This window comes from Micromys minutus, assembly GCF_963924665.1.
Source record: "Micromys minutus genome assembly, chromosome: 1".
In the NCBI taxonomy this organism is placed as follows: Eukaryota; Metazoa; Chordata; class Mammalia; order Rodentia; family Muridae; genus Micromys; species Micromys minutus.
In genome coordinates, this window is record NC_137969.1 from 66,223,894 (window position 1) to 66,239,105 (window position 15,212).

General features: G+C 43.9%; 1 protein-coding gene across 3 annotated transcripts in view; it reads right to left on the reverse strand.

The window, feature by feature from the left end:
- SDCCAG8 (SHH signaling and ciliogenesis regulator SDCCAG8) overlaps positions 1 to 15,212 on the reverse strand; it is a 184,850-nt gene that overhangs the window by 152,088 nt on the left and 17,550 nt on the right. For all 3 annotated transcript variants that reach the window (XM_080909336.1, XM_080909337.1, XM_080909335.1), the window contains exons 6-9: positions 13,035 to 13,175; positions 9,971 to 10,035; positions 9,592 to 9,780; positions 1,982 to 2,120 (exon numbers count right to left, since the gene is read on the reverse strand). In XM_080909336.1, the coding sequence (XP_080765462.1) occupies positions 1,982 to 2,120; positions 9,592 to 9,780; positions 9,971 to 10,035; positions 13,035 to 13,175 (534 nt within the window). The remainder of the gene's footprint in view (positions 1 to 1,981; positions 2,121 to 9,591; positions 9,781 to 9,970; positions 10,036 to 13,034; positions 13,176 to 15,212) is intronic.

The window sequence follows — 15,212 nt, forward strand, 5'->3', positions numbered from 1 at the left end:
GTGTAGGGGGTGAGGTGTGGTAGACAGAAAGGGTAGGGGGTGAGGTGTGGTAGACGGAAAGTGTAGGAGGTGAGGTGCGGTAGACGGAAAGGGTAGATGCTCGCAGCAAATGTAGTTCACAGGAGAGCAGTGACAAGAAAAAGCCTTGTGTCGTGTTCAGTGCACATGGATGAAGGAGGAATGAGTCCCAAGCGAGAGGGCACTGTTGCAGGCAGGATGAGGAAGTCACACCGAAGAGCACCTAGTAAGCCAGACCTAAGAGGACCTCACAGAGCCAGAGAGAGAAGACCCACAGGACGGTGACAGCTAAGCAAGGCAAGAACACTGCCATGAAGAGGGGACAGCTAACACTTCCAAAACTACTGGGTGCGGGTGGATGGGATGAAGACAAAACGAGGGCCTGGACTGGTAATGAGGAAGTGAGTAATTCTGTGAGCACAGTCTAGGACTTGCTGAAAGCCTGGCTGCTCCTGACGGGTGATAAGAACATCGCCTGGACACACAGCACCTAAGTGATGGGGAGATTAAGGTGGCGGAGGCAGATGCTGCAGGCACAAATGACTAGAAGCTGACCAAGATTCCCCGGCTTCTTAGTTTCACTGAGGCTTTGAAATCCGAGTTTATTACTGGATGCTACACATGACGGTAGCAAGAAAGTTTGTATTTCTGAAAACACCTCATAGGCAATTTTGATTCAGGGAAAATTGTAGTTTCTTTTTTCAATTATGAACTTTTACTGGCATTGTAAAATGTCCATCCTGATAGCTGGAGGTAGTCTTCTATTCGATGGGAGTGAACTAAATTTTAAGTGATATTAAGGGAATATATTAATAATAAATGTCTGTGTCTAATAAGACATAGTATTCAATATCTGTAGAGTAGGTTTTAGCTATCCTAGAGAAAAGAAGATGCAACTGTCTCATTTCTCCCTGGTGTGCCTTCCCACTCCTGACGTTCCCTTCTCTCTCTCTTGCCTGCAGGCTTTGATCCAGTGTGAGCAGCTGAAGAGTGAGCTGGAGAGGCAGACAGAAAGACTGGAAAAGGAGCTTGCCTCTCAGCAAGTGTACTGGCTGGTTTTGACACAAGCTGGAGTTATCAGAGAAAGGAGCTTCAGTTGAGGAAATGTCTCCATGAGATCCAGCTGTAAGGCATTTTCTCAACTAGTGATCAAGGGGGAAGGGCCCAGCTCATTGTAGGTGGTGCCATCCCTGGGCTGGTAGACCTGGGCTTTATAAGAAAGCAAGCTGAGCAAGCCTGAGGGAAGCAAGCCAGTAAGTGACATCCCTCCATGTCCTCTGCATCAGCTCCTGCTTCCTGACCTGCTTGAGTTCCAGTCCTGACTTCCTCTGGTGATGAACATCAATGTGGAAGTGTAAGCTGAATAAACCCTTTCCTCCCCAACCTGCTTCTTGGTCATGATGTTTTGCTCAGGAATAGAAAGCCTGACTAAGACAGCAAGAAAAAAGGGCTTTGGAGAAGGAGATGATAAAGAAAGAAGTATCCAGAGAGAGGTAGGATGCAGAGTCAAAGGTACTGCGCCAGACACTCCCACAGCTGAGGGCTCTGATGGGGAGATCGCTATGGGGAAGGGCTGGCCTCTGCAGTTTCTCTCCCTCCTGACAAGGGAGGTGGAGTGGAGCTCCTGGCAGTGGACATCTGCCATGGGTGCTCCTTAGATCTTGAGAGCCTGCCTGTAGTGACGACCTTTCTGTAAACAACATTATGCTCACCGGCTCCCAAAGCACTTTCCCATATTGTTTTACACTCTCTGAACAGTGGCAAAACAGAAATATTTGCAGAAGAACAAGAACTCCCCAAATAGCAAGTTTGTTTGTTTTTTTTTTTTTAATTTAGAGAAGTCAACATTTGTGGACTGGCATCTGTTTTGTATGTTTTCGATTAGTTTAGTTATGGAAAATAATCAAAGAAATACACTGGGAAAGTGGCTGAGTGTTTTTTTCATTCCCCCCAACAGACTTGCCTTGGTCTTTTCAAAGTTGGCTTCCTCGGCCATCTGCACAGCATGCTTCACCTGCTTGTAGGCACTTGTCTCTCTCTCCTGCACCTCTGCCAAGCTGCTCCGCACAGAGACTAGCACAGACATTAAGTCATCCCTCTCTCTGTCAGCACAAAAGGAACACACCAAGTAAGAAATAAGCATGTGTCACATACTGGGAAGGCAGAAGAAATGAAAGCAAGTATCCGTGTGCATTAGAAGTGCGATGGGGGCCGCTCAGTGTGCATTAAGCACAACCCAGAAAATGACCCTCTGTCTTCCTTCGGCAAGTGGCAGGCAGATAGCAAAAAGACTGGTGTGTTCCAGGCAGGACCACATCTGCAAGGGACAATACCCTTCTGTGGAAAGGGCTGGCACATGCAGGCCCATAGAGAGAGCCTCGGCAAGAGGGAACGACAAGCCAGAACGGGAGCTGGCACAGGCAACCAAGTTCAGAAGACTGTTCACACCTCAAAGGCACTTTACCAATGACGAAGTGCGTGTCACAGATCTAGAACACTGGAAGAGAAACTGGTCTCACTCCTTAGCAGGGTTGGGGTTCAAAGGCTATGGCACGGCATCTACCCCGCCCCCCCCCCCGACTGGTAGAAACATTTTCTTCTATGTCTTTCCTGTGGCCTCATTTTCATGCTTCTCCCCAAGTTACATTCCCTCAGTGAGTTATGAACAAAGCCTATAGTTTATTCCGCTGTTTATTTCTGCTTTTCATTTCAGTGGGTATTTTTATGAGACCCCTCAAGCCCTCCAGTTGTACATATGACACTCAAATTAAACAAAATCTTGGCCACTGGTTTTTATCCTGGGAAAGCTCCACCCACTCCAAACCAAGCCTCAGATGTCCACTAGGCTGAGCTGCTTGTTGAGTCGGTGGAATACCAATGTGGTGACATGTAAAATAGTAAGGATCCAGTTTCCATAACAAATCCTCAGGATAATTTGCAATTTATGGCTGTATAAAAATCCCCAGTAGAGGGGGCTAGAGGGGCAGCTCAGGCAGGAGAACTTGCTCTTCTTGAGGACCTGGGTTCCGCACCCACACCAAGTGTTCTCCACTATCTGTAATATCGGTCTCTCAGGGCCCCATGCAGCCTTCTAGCTGCCACAGCCACCTGCATGCATGCAGACAAGCTAGCACACAGATATGCAAACATCGTTTGAAACTGTATATACCCACAGTGCCTGAGAGAAAAATGAGGTGGCAAATTTTCTACACGTACAAAGCAGAATGCATGCGTGACACACTGTATACATGCCTTGTACACGCTGTCAACATGACCAGCCTTCTCATGCTGCGCCAACCCCACTCTAACAAAAGCTTGCTTCGCTCTGCACTGCCAGGTTCTAAAGTGTCAGTCTGGAAGACCACAAACACGGATTCCTAAACTAACTGACTCCATGTCACCACTCCCCTGAAGAAAAGATTTTAAACTATCTGTGGGATTTGGAAAACAGCCACGTTTTGAGAAACATGCAATGCTGAACACATTCATACAAGCTCTTTTTGTTAAAAAACAAATTGTTACAAATAGCATAAAATTCATGAATGATGATGAGCTTCCTGATGGGTTTTAAATTGATGAAAATTACTTAATTTTTATTCTAAGTGAAATAAAAACAGTAAGCTATTCTGATTGAATATTATGAAGCATAATTATGTGGGAAAGTAAGACTCAAAAGCAGATTTAATCATTCTAAAGTTAAAAAAAATGAAGGAAAGCAAAACAGAATTTGTACTTATTGGAGTTTCAAAACACAAGTGTAAATAGCAGGAAAGAGGGACAAAGGAAGAGGACCTGTGAACCTGAAGAAAATCACCCTCTAAGGATCACAATCCAGTCTGCGAGTCATGTGCTCACTTCCCTGAGAGTTACTGACTAGCGGAACACTAAAACCCAGTGACATCCTTTATCTGCCCTGATACTAGGGTACCACAAAGACAAGGTTCTTAGCTCCAAAGAGAATGGCAAACAGCTCAGCTCAGTGCCTGTAAAACAAGTGAACAGATACCACAAGGCCGGGCGCCAGCACATCTGCTTCTCATGGGAGACAGCTTTAATCCACTTAGTTTATTTTCAGGGCATCCTCGATCAAGAGTAGTATTTGTCACATAGTAGATGCTCAACAAAATAAATGATAAGAACAATATGCATGGGGCTTCGAGATGGCTCACTGCAGGGAAAGCACTTGCTGCTGAGCTGACAAAACCGAGTTTGATGCCAAGGACCTGTACGGTGGGAGGAGCTAAACAACTCCTGAGAGATGCTCTCTGAAGGCACGCATATGTGCTCACACCAACACATGCATACAGAAATACATGTAAAATTAAAACCTAAAATTGAAATACTTTAGAATAGTTTAGTCTGCTTTTCCATATTAAAACAAACTAAAAAGCTCGAGTGTATGAAGAAGGACATCCGTAGGAAGACTTCAGAAGAGATACAAAAGAGAGTTCCCAATAATGATGTTGTAAGATTTAAATGAAAAAGGTGAAGTCATTATTTAGAAGAACAAAGCGAAGGTTCCTCTAGTTTAAGATGTCTCAGGATATAAATCCATCAACCTTTTAAGCCAAAGAAAATCATTCGAGATGAGCCTCAAACACAGACATTTCGTTAAAATCATCTTTTAGAGATGGCAAAAGGACATCTGCATGGATGGGAGTGAATCTCTCCATTCCTACCATGGCCTCGGAGAGGTGATGGGGAGGATCCTGGCAAGCTTAGGTCCTACACTTAGCACTGCATCTCGTCTTTGATTGTGTTTCCACTCCCTAGTACCCAACACTGGACACTCAGGAAACAAAGAGCTCTGGGTGGCCAAAGGTCTTGACAGTGGGAGCCTTGGTTCCTTCTACCTCCATCTTCATCTGCCCGTCACTTTCTTAGCTCATCTCCCACTTTCCTCTTGCATCCAATGAGACTGCTGGTTATTCAGAAACGTGATGACACCTTGGCAGGAGCATCCTCCTCCAGAAGCTGTATCCAGAGGACAAACCCAGTATGAGGCCCGAGGACAGTGGCACACAGTGGAACAGACACATGTGACACCATCTTCTGAGACAAAGTTCTGCAAAAGCTTAAAAACCGCACACAATGACTCCAGGGTCTTGGCCAGGGACTTTCCTAAGGAAGCTGATCACAGCGCTCTACAGCCTGGGGAGAAAGCAGCAGGGGTGAAGGCAACACAAGAACACAGCCTGCAGCCTGCACTGGAAAGACCTTTGGGGGTGCAGCACATCAGGAACTTAATGCTTGGTCAGAGCGGGAAACTCAGGCAAAGACCTGAACAGTCAGCCGTGGGTACAAACACACAAAGGAGAGGGTTGCTTTAGGAGACATGAATCAACCTCATCTTGAAATATAGAACTGCTAAGAAATAATGTTGTAAATCACTGCCAATTTTAAGCATTTTCAATACACATCGTTTTAATAAGCATCACTAGTCCTGTTTGTAAGGAAAGTCTAGAGGGCCAAGGAAACACTTCTTTGTGCCTCATTTTTGGAAAGCTCCCTACTGCAGTGGTTTAAAGCCAGCTGGACAGAAGCCTGCCAATGATCACAGAATAGACCGAAACCCCAGGACAGCACCACCTCAATCATTTCTCCTTAAAAGATAAAATAAAATAAAAAGAAGTACTCACGATTTCCCTAAAGAACTTTTAACTACCACCTTGAAAAGCATTAAAATGTGATCATTAAACAGAATGAAAGAAATGAGCGCTACTGTCACCTGCTGAACAGGGCACAGCAGCCTGAGTGCAAGGCCCCTGGGAAGATTCCAAACCAGCCTAGAAAACACAGGCAACAGCAACAAATCTGAAGCTGCTCACTACGAACCCAGGAGAGAACACCACAAAAATATGGCTGGTCCGGCCCTCGTGCCAGGCCTCCCCCTCCCCCTCCCCCTCCCCCTCCCCCTGTGTCTAGCACAGGTCGCTCCTGGCTCACACATCCACAACAGCTCTGGCTGGAGTGTGGAAGGAGTAGCTGGTGACTGACTTCACAAGTCTGTGATTCCCAAGGCTCTGGCCTAAAAGCTCTTTGGATTTATCACAGTTAAGGTACAATTCTCAAATTCTACATTAAAACTATGTAGCACGTGCTGGTATTAAATACACAAAACTAGAAATCCAAACCCAAGACATGCTGGATGCTTTCCAAAGGCAGCGTCATACTCAGTAGGCAGTGCTGTGTATTAATAAGTTGGAACGGTCTAAATACCAGATTACACAAAGGGAGCTTTACAACCCCCAAAGATCCATAAAAATAAGAAAAGCAGAAACCTTTCACCCTATTCTGTCACTAAAGCGGAACATAAGGCCACATTGCTGACACAGCAGAAATGTGAGCTAAGTAGGCCACCGCTTCATCTCAGAGGCTGAGATCAAATTTAAGATAACGAAAGCAGAATTCATAACTGACATGAATCTAATTTCTAAACAAAAGCCAGACATCTGATCAATATAAACACTGTAACCTCTATCAGACACTCAATCAATATAAACACTGTAACCTCCATCAGACACAGTCAATATCAATCAATGTAACCCCCATTGGACATGTTCCCTGCAATGCTAGGGAATGCTAATGCCATAGGGGTGTACCCTGACTTTATTTGATTTTAGTAGACTAACTAAATAGAACTGCTTTTGACATCTACTTATTATAACACATCGTCTTCATTTTTAATTTTTCATAACATCTCCATGTAAAGTTAGTTACTGTTAAATATCTGGTATGTATTCTTTCAAATCTTTTCCTACCTACATATATGACCCTAGAGAAAATATCTAATGTCATATTTGACCTAGAAAATCAAATGGTTTTGTTTTGCTGTTAGGTAGTTTTATTTACTTTGGAGTCAGGGTCACGTTACTCCACACGGGTTCTCTTGGCTTCTTCACATATTTGTACACAGATGTACAAGCCTGTGTGAACTGTAGGTGTGCATATAATTCTGTGTGTTACACATGTATGTGCCACAGTACCACTGTAGAGGTCAGAGGACAAACTGCAAGACTCAGGTCACTCCTTCCATTATTTGGGTTCCCAGGGACTGAACGTAGACCAAGTTTTGCAGCAAGCAGCATCTGAGCCATCGCTCCAGCCCCTGATTCTTCCATAAACCAGCACAGTTGACACAAACCACAGTTTGGTTCTTCCTTTTGAAGGATACTCAGGCTTTTGCTCTCTTACAATTAATGGTACGAAAGCGTTCTTTATGCGTGCTCTGCTGTGTGTACACACGAGCTTTTCTTCACAGGAATCTATAATGCATAATTAAATATTAAGAGAGAGTCCTGCATCACCCTGCGCAGTAGCTGTGCTGATCTCATACCGCCACCAGCAGGGCACGAAAATCCTGGCCTCCGTGGACTCACCCAGCATTAGTCTTGGCCAGTCCCGTGGAGTAGGCTGCTCTCAGTTGAGTGAGTATCTTCTGATAACCGACAGCTTCCTCTCTTACCAGCTCCTTCCCCTTACCCATAGTGCAACTGGACAGTCTGCCATGCTTTCTTTCAAAACTGTTTACATACTCTAATAGTTACACATGGCAGGCACTTTCCCAGTCTTTAACTATAATTTGCAATATTTTATTTTATGCAAATTAAGTCAATCAATTAAACTTGTTTTGTGGTGCTGGGAATTAAACCTTGGACATGCTGGATCAGACACACCACTGAGCTACATATCAAACCTTATGTTCTGTGAGACAGGATCCTGCTCTATAGTTGAGACTGGCTTGGGACCCTCTGCTTTAGCCTACCAAGTGCTGTCACCACAGGGTACCACACCCAGTGCCCATGAGTTCATTTTTTAATGAGTCAAGGGAATAATTTCTTTGCTGTTTATGACTTTCTTTTTTGCAAGTTATGCTTTGGGTGCAAGTCCAAGGCTATCAGTTCACTTCTAGTACTTTTGTAGCCTAAATTGCATTTGGCTCCTTATATATAATTCAATTTGTAAAGTACAATTCTGTTCTTTTTTTTCAAATAGAAAGAAAATTTAATTTCTCTGAGCCACTGCTTCCCAAGTTATGAACGGACATAATAGTGCCTGCCTTGTGAAATGCATTTTAAGATTAAAGGAGACTATGTTTCTCAACTGACAGCTCCGGCCTGGTCAAATAACAAACATTCACTATCTGTTACTCAGGTAGGAAAATGTTATATATATACATATATATATGTATATATATATATATATATGTGTGTTTGCTTTATTGAATACACGTAAATGTTTTAAAATAATTCATAACGTATGTAAGAAAATCAAGGCCATTGGCTACCTGTCATCCCTGCTGGCAACTAAGGCCTTGTACAGCAATCAGCACATTAATCATGTCTGGGGGTCACAGTTACCAGATACGTTATACCTTATACTCTGTGAAGTACAGAGGCGTTGGTGTTTTAGTGTCTAGTCACAGCTCAGCAGAAGAATATTGAGATTTACAAAGTACTATATAGATCTCATCTCAACTACTGTGCCAAACACCTGGTATGCTTTAGAAGTGAGAAAACGGAGGCTGAGAACCACTAAATTACTGTAGTGAAATCACACAGCAAACAGTGGAAGAACTAGACTTCAAAGCTCAGTGCCCCTGTTCATAGGGTAAAGCTGCCTTTGCATATTTTCCCACAAAATAGCAAAATAGAAAACTCCATTCAGAGCAATGAAGCAAGGTGTCTTTGGGTCAAGACACATATCTGCCTGTCCCAGTGATCCCTCATCCAGGCGTGCACATTAGCTCTGACTACGGGATCTCTGACTGGTAAGCAACCAGCCCCTATCTCGTCACAAGCAGAGAAGCATGAGCACTGAGTGGCCACCTAGGCCAGGGACTCTGACAGGACCCAGAGATGAAGCAATAACAAGACCTCAGTGCAGTTCTCAAGTGGACATGATGCAGTCTAAAGATTCGGAGGAAAGCGTGAAGTCAGCGGAGGACCCAGTGGATGGGCTTTGTGAGGGAATGACTTGGAGAGAGATGCAGTTTGGATTTCTGAAATGAGCAGACAGAGACCAATAAGCACAGAAAGCACAGACTGCAGACAGCTCTGGATTCTATGATAACCAATCACTGTCAATTCCTACTGAATGAAATTTTACAGACTTCTGCCAGCGGAGTGAAACTAGATCACGAAATGCACACAGAGGCCTGTGGTACTTCAGCCTGGGCAAGAATTTAGATATATAGCTCCTTTGTAGTCACACCCTAGGCAGCTTCCCTCTACTGATGCTGTGGCCACTGCATCCTCCTCCCATGACATCAGACATGCTTTGCAACAGGCACACACAGATGTGCTGACATCCTTCTTCTGAACCCTTCTGCCTGAAGCGCACTGTAAGAAATTGTATGATGCAATCTAAGGAGGTCCAGTCACACTCATCCAGTGAAGTATACAGTTGAGAACCATGAAGGAGATCTATTTCAATTCTCTTATCTCAAGTGAGATTTGAACTAAGGGCTAAAAAGATTTGTTCAGTGGCATGTTTACCCACAGCTGGCACACCAGGCCCTTATGGACATAATGTCCTCAGTGGCTGAAGACTCCGGACACAAGGCACACTTACTTCGTCAGTGTCTCGATGGTCTGGATGTGCACATTGCTATGGGTCTGGGAAAGAACAGCTTCGTGCTGCGCACATTTCAGACAGAGGCCACCCACACGGCCGGATGCGCTTGCAGTCAGAAGAGACTCTTTATGCTTCAGTCTTTCCTTAAGATCTTCACAGGTTTTCTGATATTCAGCTAAGTCTTTCCTAAAAGGAAGTGAAGAGATTCTAGGCTAAGTCCAGAGAGCATCGTTACCGCCATATGTGGTGCTGAGCACAGGCGACGATTCGCATGTGTATCTTACTAGTTCTTACCACAACCTTGAAGCAGGAGTGATGGCTCTGGTGTTTTTATACTACATGTGAAGTGCTGTAGAAATAGATGACTTCACTTTACCTCAGAAGCATCAGCTGAGATTCCAGAAGGTCGGTCTTTGCCTCATAGGTGAGTTTTAGCCTCTCCTGTGGAAAAGGGCAGGAAAGCACATTTTTGCCATGTCTTGTTTTCATTAAAAAGAAAATTAAATTCTGAATAGTAACTCAGCTTTTCTCTCTCACCCATGGGACAATCAAGGCTGCAGGAACACTTACACTAGCTCACTCCAACTCTGCTGCTGGACTCTTAGGTGAATGTCAATACAGAACCACGGGGTCCCACAATGGTGACTGCCCACAGCTTTTCTTTTCTTTTAAAACTACACAAACTAAGTCTCACCCTTAAAGGTGTGACTTTACAGAAAGTCTATTGTCACTTAGTAGGTTCATAACAGTAAAGTTCAAACTTTATTAAAATTCCTCATTGTAAGTGAAACATGTTTGGCATGCACAATATATATATATTTCAAATGATAAGACAAATGGCCACCCCAGCTGTAGGCTGACTCTGTATGCAATCTACCATTGAACAAGTACTTTTCAGGTATCTGCACAAAGGCACCTCAGACCTCAGCAAGGGCTTCCACTCTTCCACTCTTGTAGGGAACAGATCGCACACGAGTCTCTGGGAGACGAACAAGAGGGAAAGCAGAATTATAAAGGCAAAGCTTCCTAATCCAGTTAAAGGAAATTTGTCAGGCTTCTTAGAGCAGGGGTGGAGGCTGGAAGAATGATTCTAGGACAGTCTGAAGCTGTCACACCACACCCTATCTCTGGGCAGCCTGACCATATCACCAGAAGGTACAATGCTATGAGAAGGAACAGTGGGACATGGGAGCAACAGGAAAGTGTGGGTGAAAGGAAAAGTCACCGGTACCAATGTTGTTAGAAGATGACGTCCTGGATTTCAGCACCAATGTTAGGGAAAGGATGAAGAGAGTGGAGGGAGGGTATGGCCCATGGAGGTGTGGCAAGGCCTGGGGGCAAGGGAGATGCCTCTGAGGGGCCCATGTTGGGAATCCCTTCCCCCTGAGGGACCAGCCATATGATGGTATAGTACAGAATAGAGTTTATTCAGGTCATGGGAGAGTTAAGAGGGTGGTAGAGGCAGAGGGAGAGAGAGAGAGAGAGAAGAATAGAGGCTGGCCATGAGCAGGTGGAGGGAGAGGGGTAAGGGAAGGGGAAGAAGGGGTAGAGGTGGGAGAGCAAGGCAGCAAGAGAGCAAGAGCAAGAGAGAGATGAAGGGGTCAAGCAGCCCCTTTTATAGTGTCAGGTCACTGGGGTGAAGCATGCTTGGCTATTGCCAGGTAATTGAGGGGTGGGGTATACCTGGCTGTTGCTAGGTAACTGAGGGGTGGGGTATACCTGGCTGTTGCTAGGTAACTGAGGGGTGGGGTTTACAGAATCCCAACAGTGGGACATTGGAAGAATACAAGTGTTGGGACATTTTTTTATCCAGCCCATGTAGCTGAGGCACTGGACACGCACTGAAAACTTATTATCAGATTGAGTGTAGCAACAGAATAGTTGGGGGGAAACAAAGTATATAAAGAACTAATTGCAAATGAGTAGGTAAGAGGTCAGACTGTGAAGCAGATAACACAATGATAAATAGTGAAAACTACGGTTGTAGTGTCAAGATATTCAGGCGTCAGGAGAATGCAAGTTTGTAACTGATAAGGCCTAAGATAGAAAAAGGCAAAATTCACCCATGTTTCTGAACTGATAAAGTGAATGCCAGTGCTAAGTACTATTTCAGAACCAGGAAGGAGAGAAAAGAAATTCACAAACATAATTCACAGACACAAAGGAGCAAACTATAGTACAATAAAAAGAATGCAAAAAGCAAGATGACCATGTTGAGTGAAAACCAACAGTATGAATAATCCCATTAATTAACAATGGCATAGATGCCATATAACAAAACTAACACCAGAGTGGCTAAGAGCCGGAGCCCAGCTGTGTGCGTCTAAAGGAAACTATCTCAGATACACACAGGTTAATAGTAAAGGACAGGAAAAAAGAAATCCTACCATTCTAATGCTAGTTTCCAAAAAAGTATGACTTAGTAAAATAGCAAAATCTGTACACTTTTCTCTAATCATGTGTGAAGTTCAGAAATGAAAGACGAAAATAAATTATTATTTGTAATAGCATGCAAACCAAGTAAGGACTAATTCTATCGAAGGATATTGAAATCCTTTCCTCAGAGAACATAAAAATAGCCAAGCATGGTGGTCTGCTCCACACCCACTGCACTTCAGAGGGTCAGGCAGGACAGCCATGAGTTACAGCGCCTAGACTCCAGGCCTACTGGAGTAGACCAGGTCCAGGGCATCCTGAGCTACACTGAAAGACCGTTTCAAGAAAGCCAAAGGCCAAGGATTCAATGCAGCAATTCTGGGCTTTGCCTAGAGGTGCCCAGGCCAGGTTTTGATTCCCAGAATCTCAAAGGAAAATTAAACAAACAAGCAAAACAAACAAAACTAATAAAGGTTAAGGACAACTTAAATAAATGGAGTTGTATGGAATTTACAAGGATGGGTGAGATGGTATTATAGGAATATTAATTCCCAAAGAGCATATACTTTGAGAAGGTGATCTAAATCAGAACTCTTACTAGGTAGAGATCACTTGCAACCTTGAGACAAGCAGGTGTCAATGTGAAAACAGAGACAAAGAATGCAGATGAGAATATATTCAACCATCTGGGAAAGTCTGAGAGTATTGGAAATAAGAATGTAGGGTCGTGAACAGAATAAGTAAAAAAAAAAAAAAAAAAAACCTGTCTGAGAAACCAGACATCAGACTTACTAATGAAAAGGCTATAAGCAATGCTCCGGTGCATCCGAAGAACAAGGAGAAACATAGGCAAAAAACTGGAGAAAGCAGGGGATGTTACAAAAAGGAACCAAGAATAACCCTAGAACAGAGAAAACTCAGTGGCAGACATGACAAATCCAATGGAACAGAACACTGGTGAGGCAGGGAGCCACTGAAATGACTGAGGTGCAAAAGGCAAAGGTGAAGAGCGACCTGCAATGAGAAGAAACAGCAGTGCAGAAGCAGAAGCACTCCACACTCACCAGCTCTAGCTTCCATCTGTCGGCATCACCAGTGGATGCAGTTTTGCCAGTGTCGGCATCACCATGGGAAAATGGTCTCTTTGCAGCTTCATCTACCCTAGAATCTTCTTGTGTCTTAATCCACGAATTCTGCATGTTTCCCTAAAATAAAGCACACCATTAGTTGCAGCTGACATTCACCATTAAGTAAACATGCAGACTATAAATGGAATCACGATTCCCAGCCATGAGGAAAATGTGCATGCTGAAGCTATGCGAGGCAGTGGGTGTTACAGGGTAAAGTGTCCATATATACAGGAAATAATACAAATATCCAGAGAAGCCCAGATGCCTATGTATTCCACATTCTCCTCAGAAAACAGACACTCTGGAAACTGACAGTCTTTCATTTTCCATATTCCATAGAGGCTAATAATCAAAGTTGAAAACATGTTAGACATTTTTGTGCACTTCACATAATTTGCTAAGAGTCCCAAGGATAAAGTGTAAGGATTTGAGCCCTAGCAATCTGGATGCAGAATTTATGCCTTTTACATAATAAGAGAGACATGGGTGTTCTCTGTTCTGGATTCCTGATAGTACTTCCAAAACTCCTAACATTTTTAGAGTGAAAAGACCCTGTTTTGGTATGATACTTGGTATTAGTCCACAACTGCCAATGCAAGAGTTCCTAGGACCTTCATAAGCTCCAGAGATGAGAACTTTAATGCTAATAATATGACATAGGTTCCTCAGAGGCTTCAGGGAGACCTTGTTAGAAGTGGGAACTCTTAGCCTCCTGTTTTCTGGAGATGAAAGGACCAGAGACTGACTAGCCAGTGACTACTGGTTTGTACTGGTCACTAACAAATCAACCATGCCTGTGTAAGGAACCTTCTTAAACTTCCATGGTGATTAGGGTTTGGAGGATTTCTTGGTTGGTGGACATATTGTGCTATAATGAACTTTTCTCTAAAACTGACCCTATGTGATCTGTGTATTTCATTTCTCTAATTCATTAATGTTTTTAGACAAGAACTTGAAAGCTGCTGGCTTTGGTGGCAATTGAGTTTTGCAGAAATCATAGCTCCAAGCCAAGAAGAGCTCGGTTCTTAAAAGACACTGCAGTCCTCTTATCTTAGGACTAATCACAATAGAGAGAGGATATTGGATGTTGACAGCAATCAGAAATTTCAATTGCTTTTCTGGAAAATTTTTGGCCCTAGTGTGTCATTTAGATGTTAAAAACCTTCTAGAAAGAGGCAGCCTCCACCTTCTGGAGTGTTCATAGTCAGTTTGGCATCACTGTTAACTAAAGCTGAAACTTAAGGGTTCTTTGGAAAGTCGGTTGGATGGTGTATTGCTGGGGAAAACATGTGAAGATACATTTCGTTAAAGTGGACACAGGTGTGAAAGGCTAAGGCCGACTCGAGAAGGAACATTTCACTGAAGTAGACACAGGAGAGGATGTTCTGCTAAAGTAAGCACGTGATGAAGAATTCTTTGCATGTATTGGTCTGCCTTACATTGTGTAGTTGAGCTGCATTTTGTCCAAACTCCATTGAGAGAAGCACACCAAAGAACTTCTGGTGGTTGTTGCAGCTTCTCACCACTTTCGAGGACTCAGGCTGATTGGCAGAGTGATGTCAGCTGAGGACATGTGGTGTATGGAGGGGATAAATAGGATTCGACTGACAGTGATGGAGGCTGAGCTTGGCTTGCTTATAGAGCTCGCTGTGTAAGTTTGTTGGTCTCATATCTTCGTTGATCACTGAGGCACAGCGGGGCATTTCTCTGAGTCCCTCCTGCTGACTCAAGCCGAGGCTAAGGCCTGGCTGTCTCTGCTAGGTCCTGTCTCTGCTGCTGATTCCTGTTTGCTATCCTGACTCTACTGAACTGCAGTGCTGGTGTATCTGTGAAGCGCTGGCAAGTGGACAGAGCTGCCACTGCTGACCTGTGACCTGAACTGCCGATTTCCAGACAACACAGACGGGAGTTGCTCCAAAGAACCTTTCTAAACAAGTCCACTTCCCCCGTATCCTTTCTTTCCCACTACCTTCGGTGGGTGGTGGGCTAACAGGGAAGTTAAAGTGTTTAAGAACCATCATTAAAAATAAGGTTTGAAAAAAATTAAAGTTACAATTAACAGAGGTAAAGTACAAGGGGGTAAGAAGAGGAGGCTAGGGAATGAATCCGGGT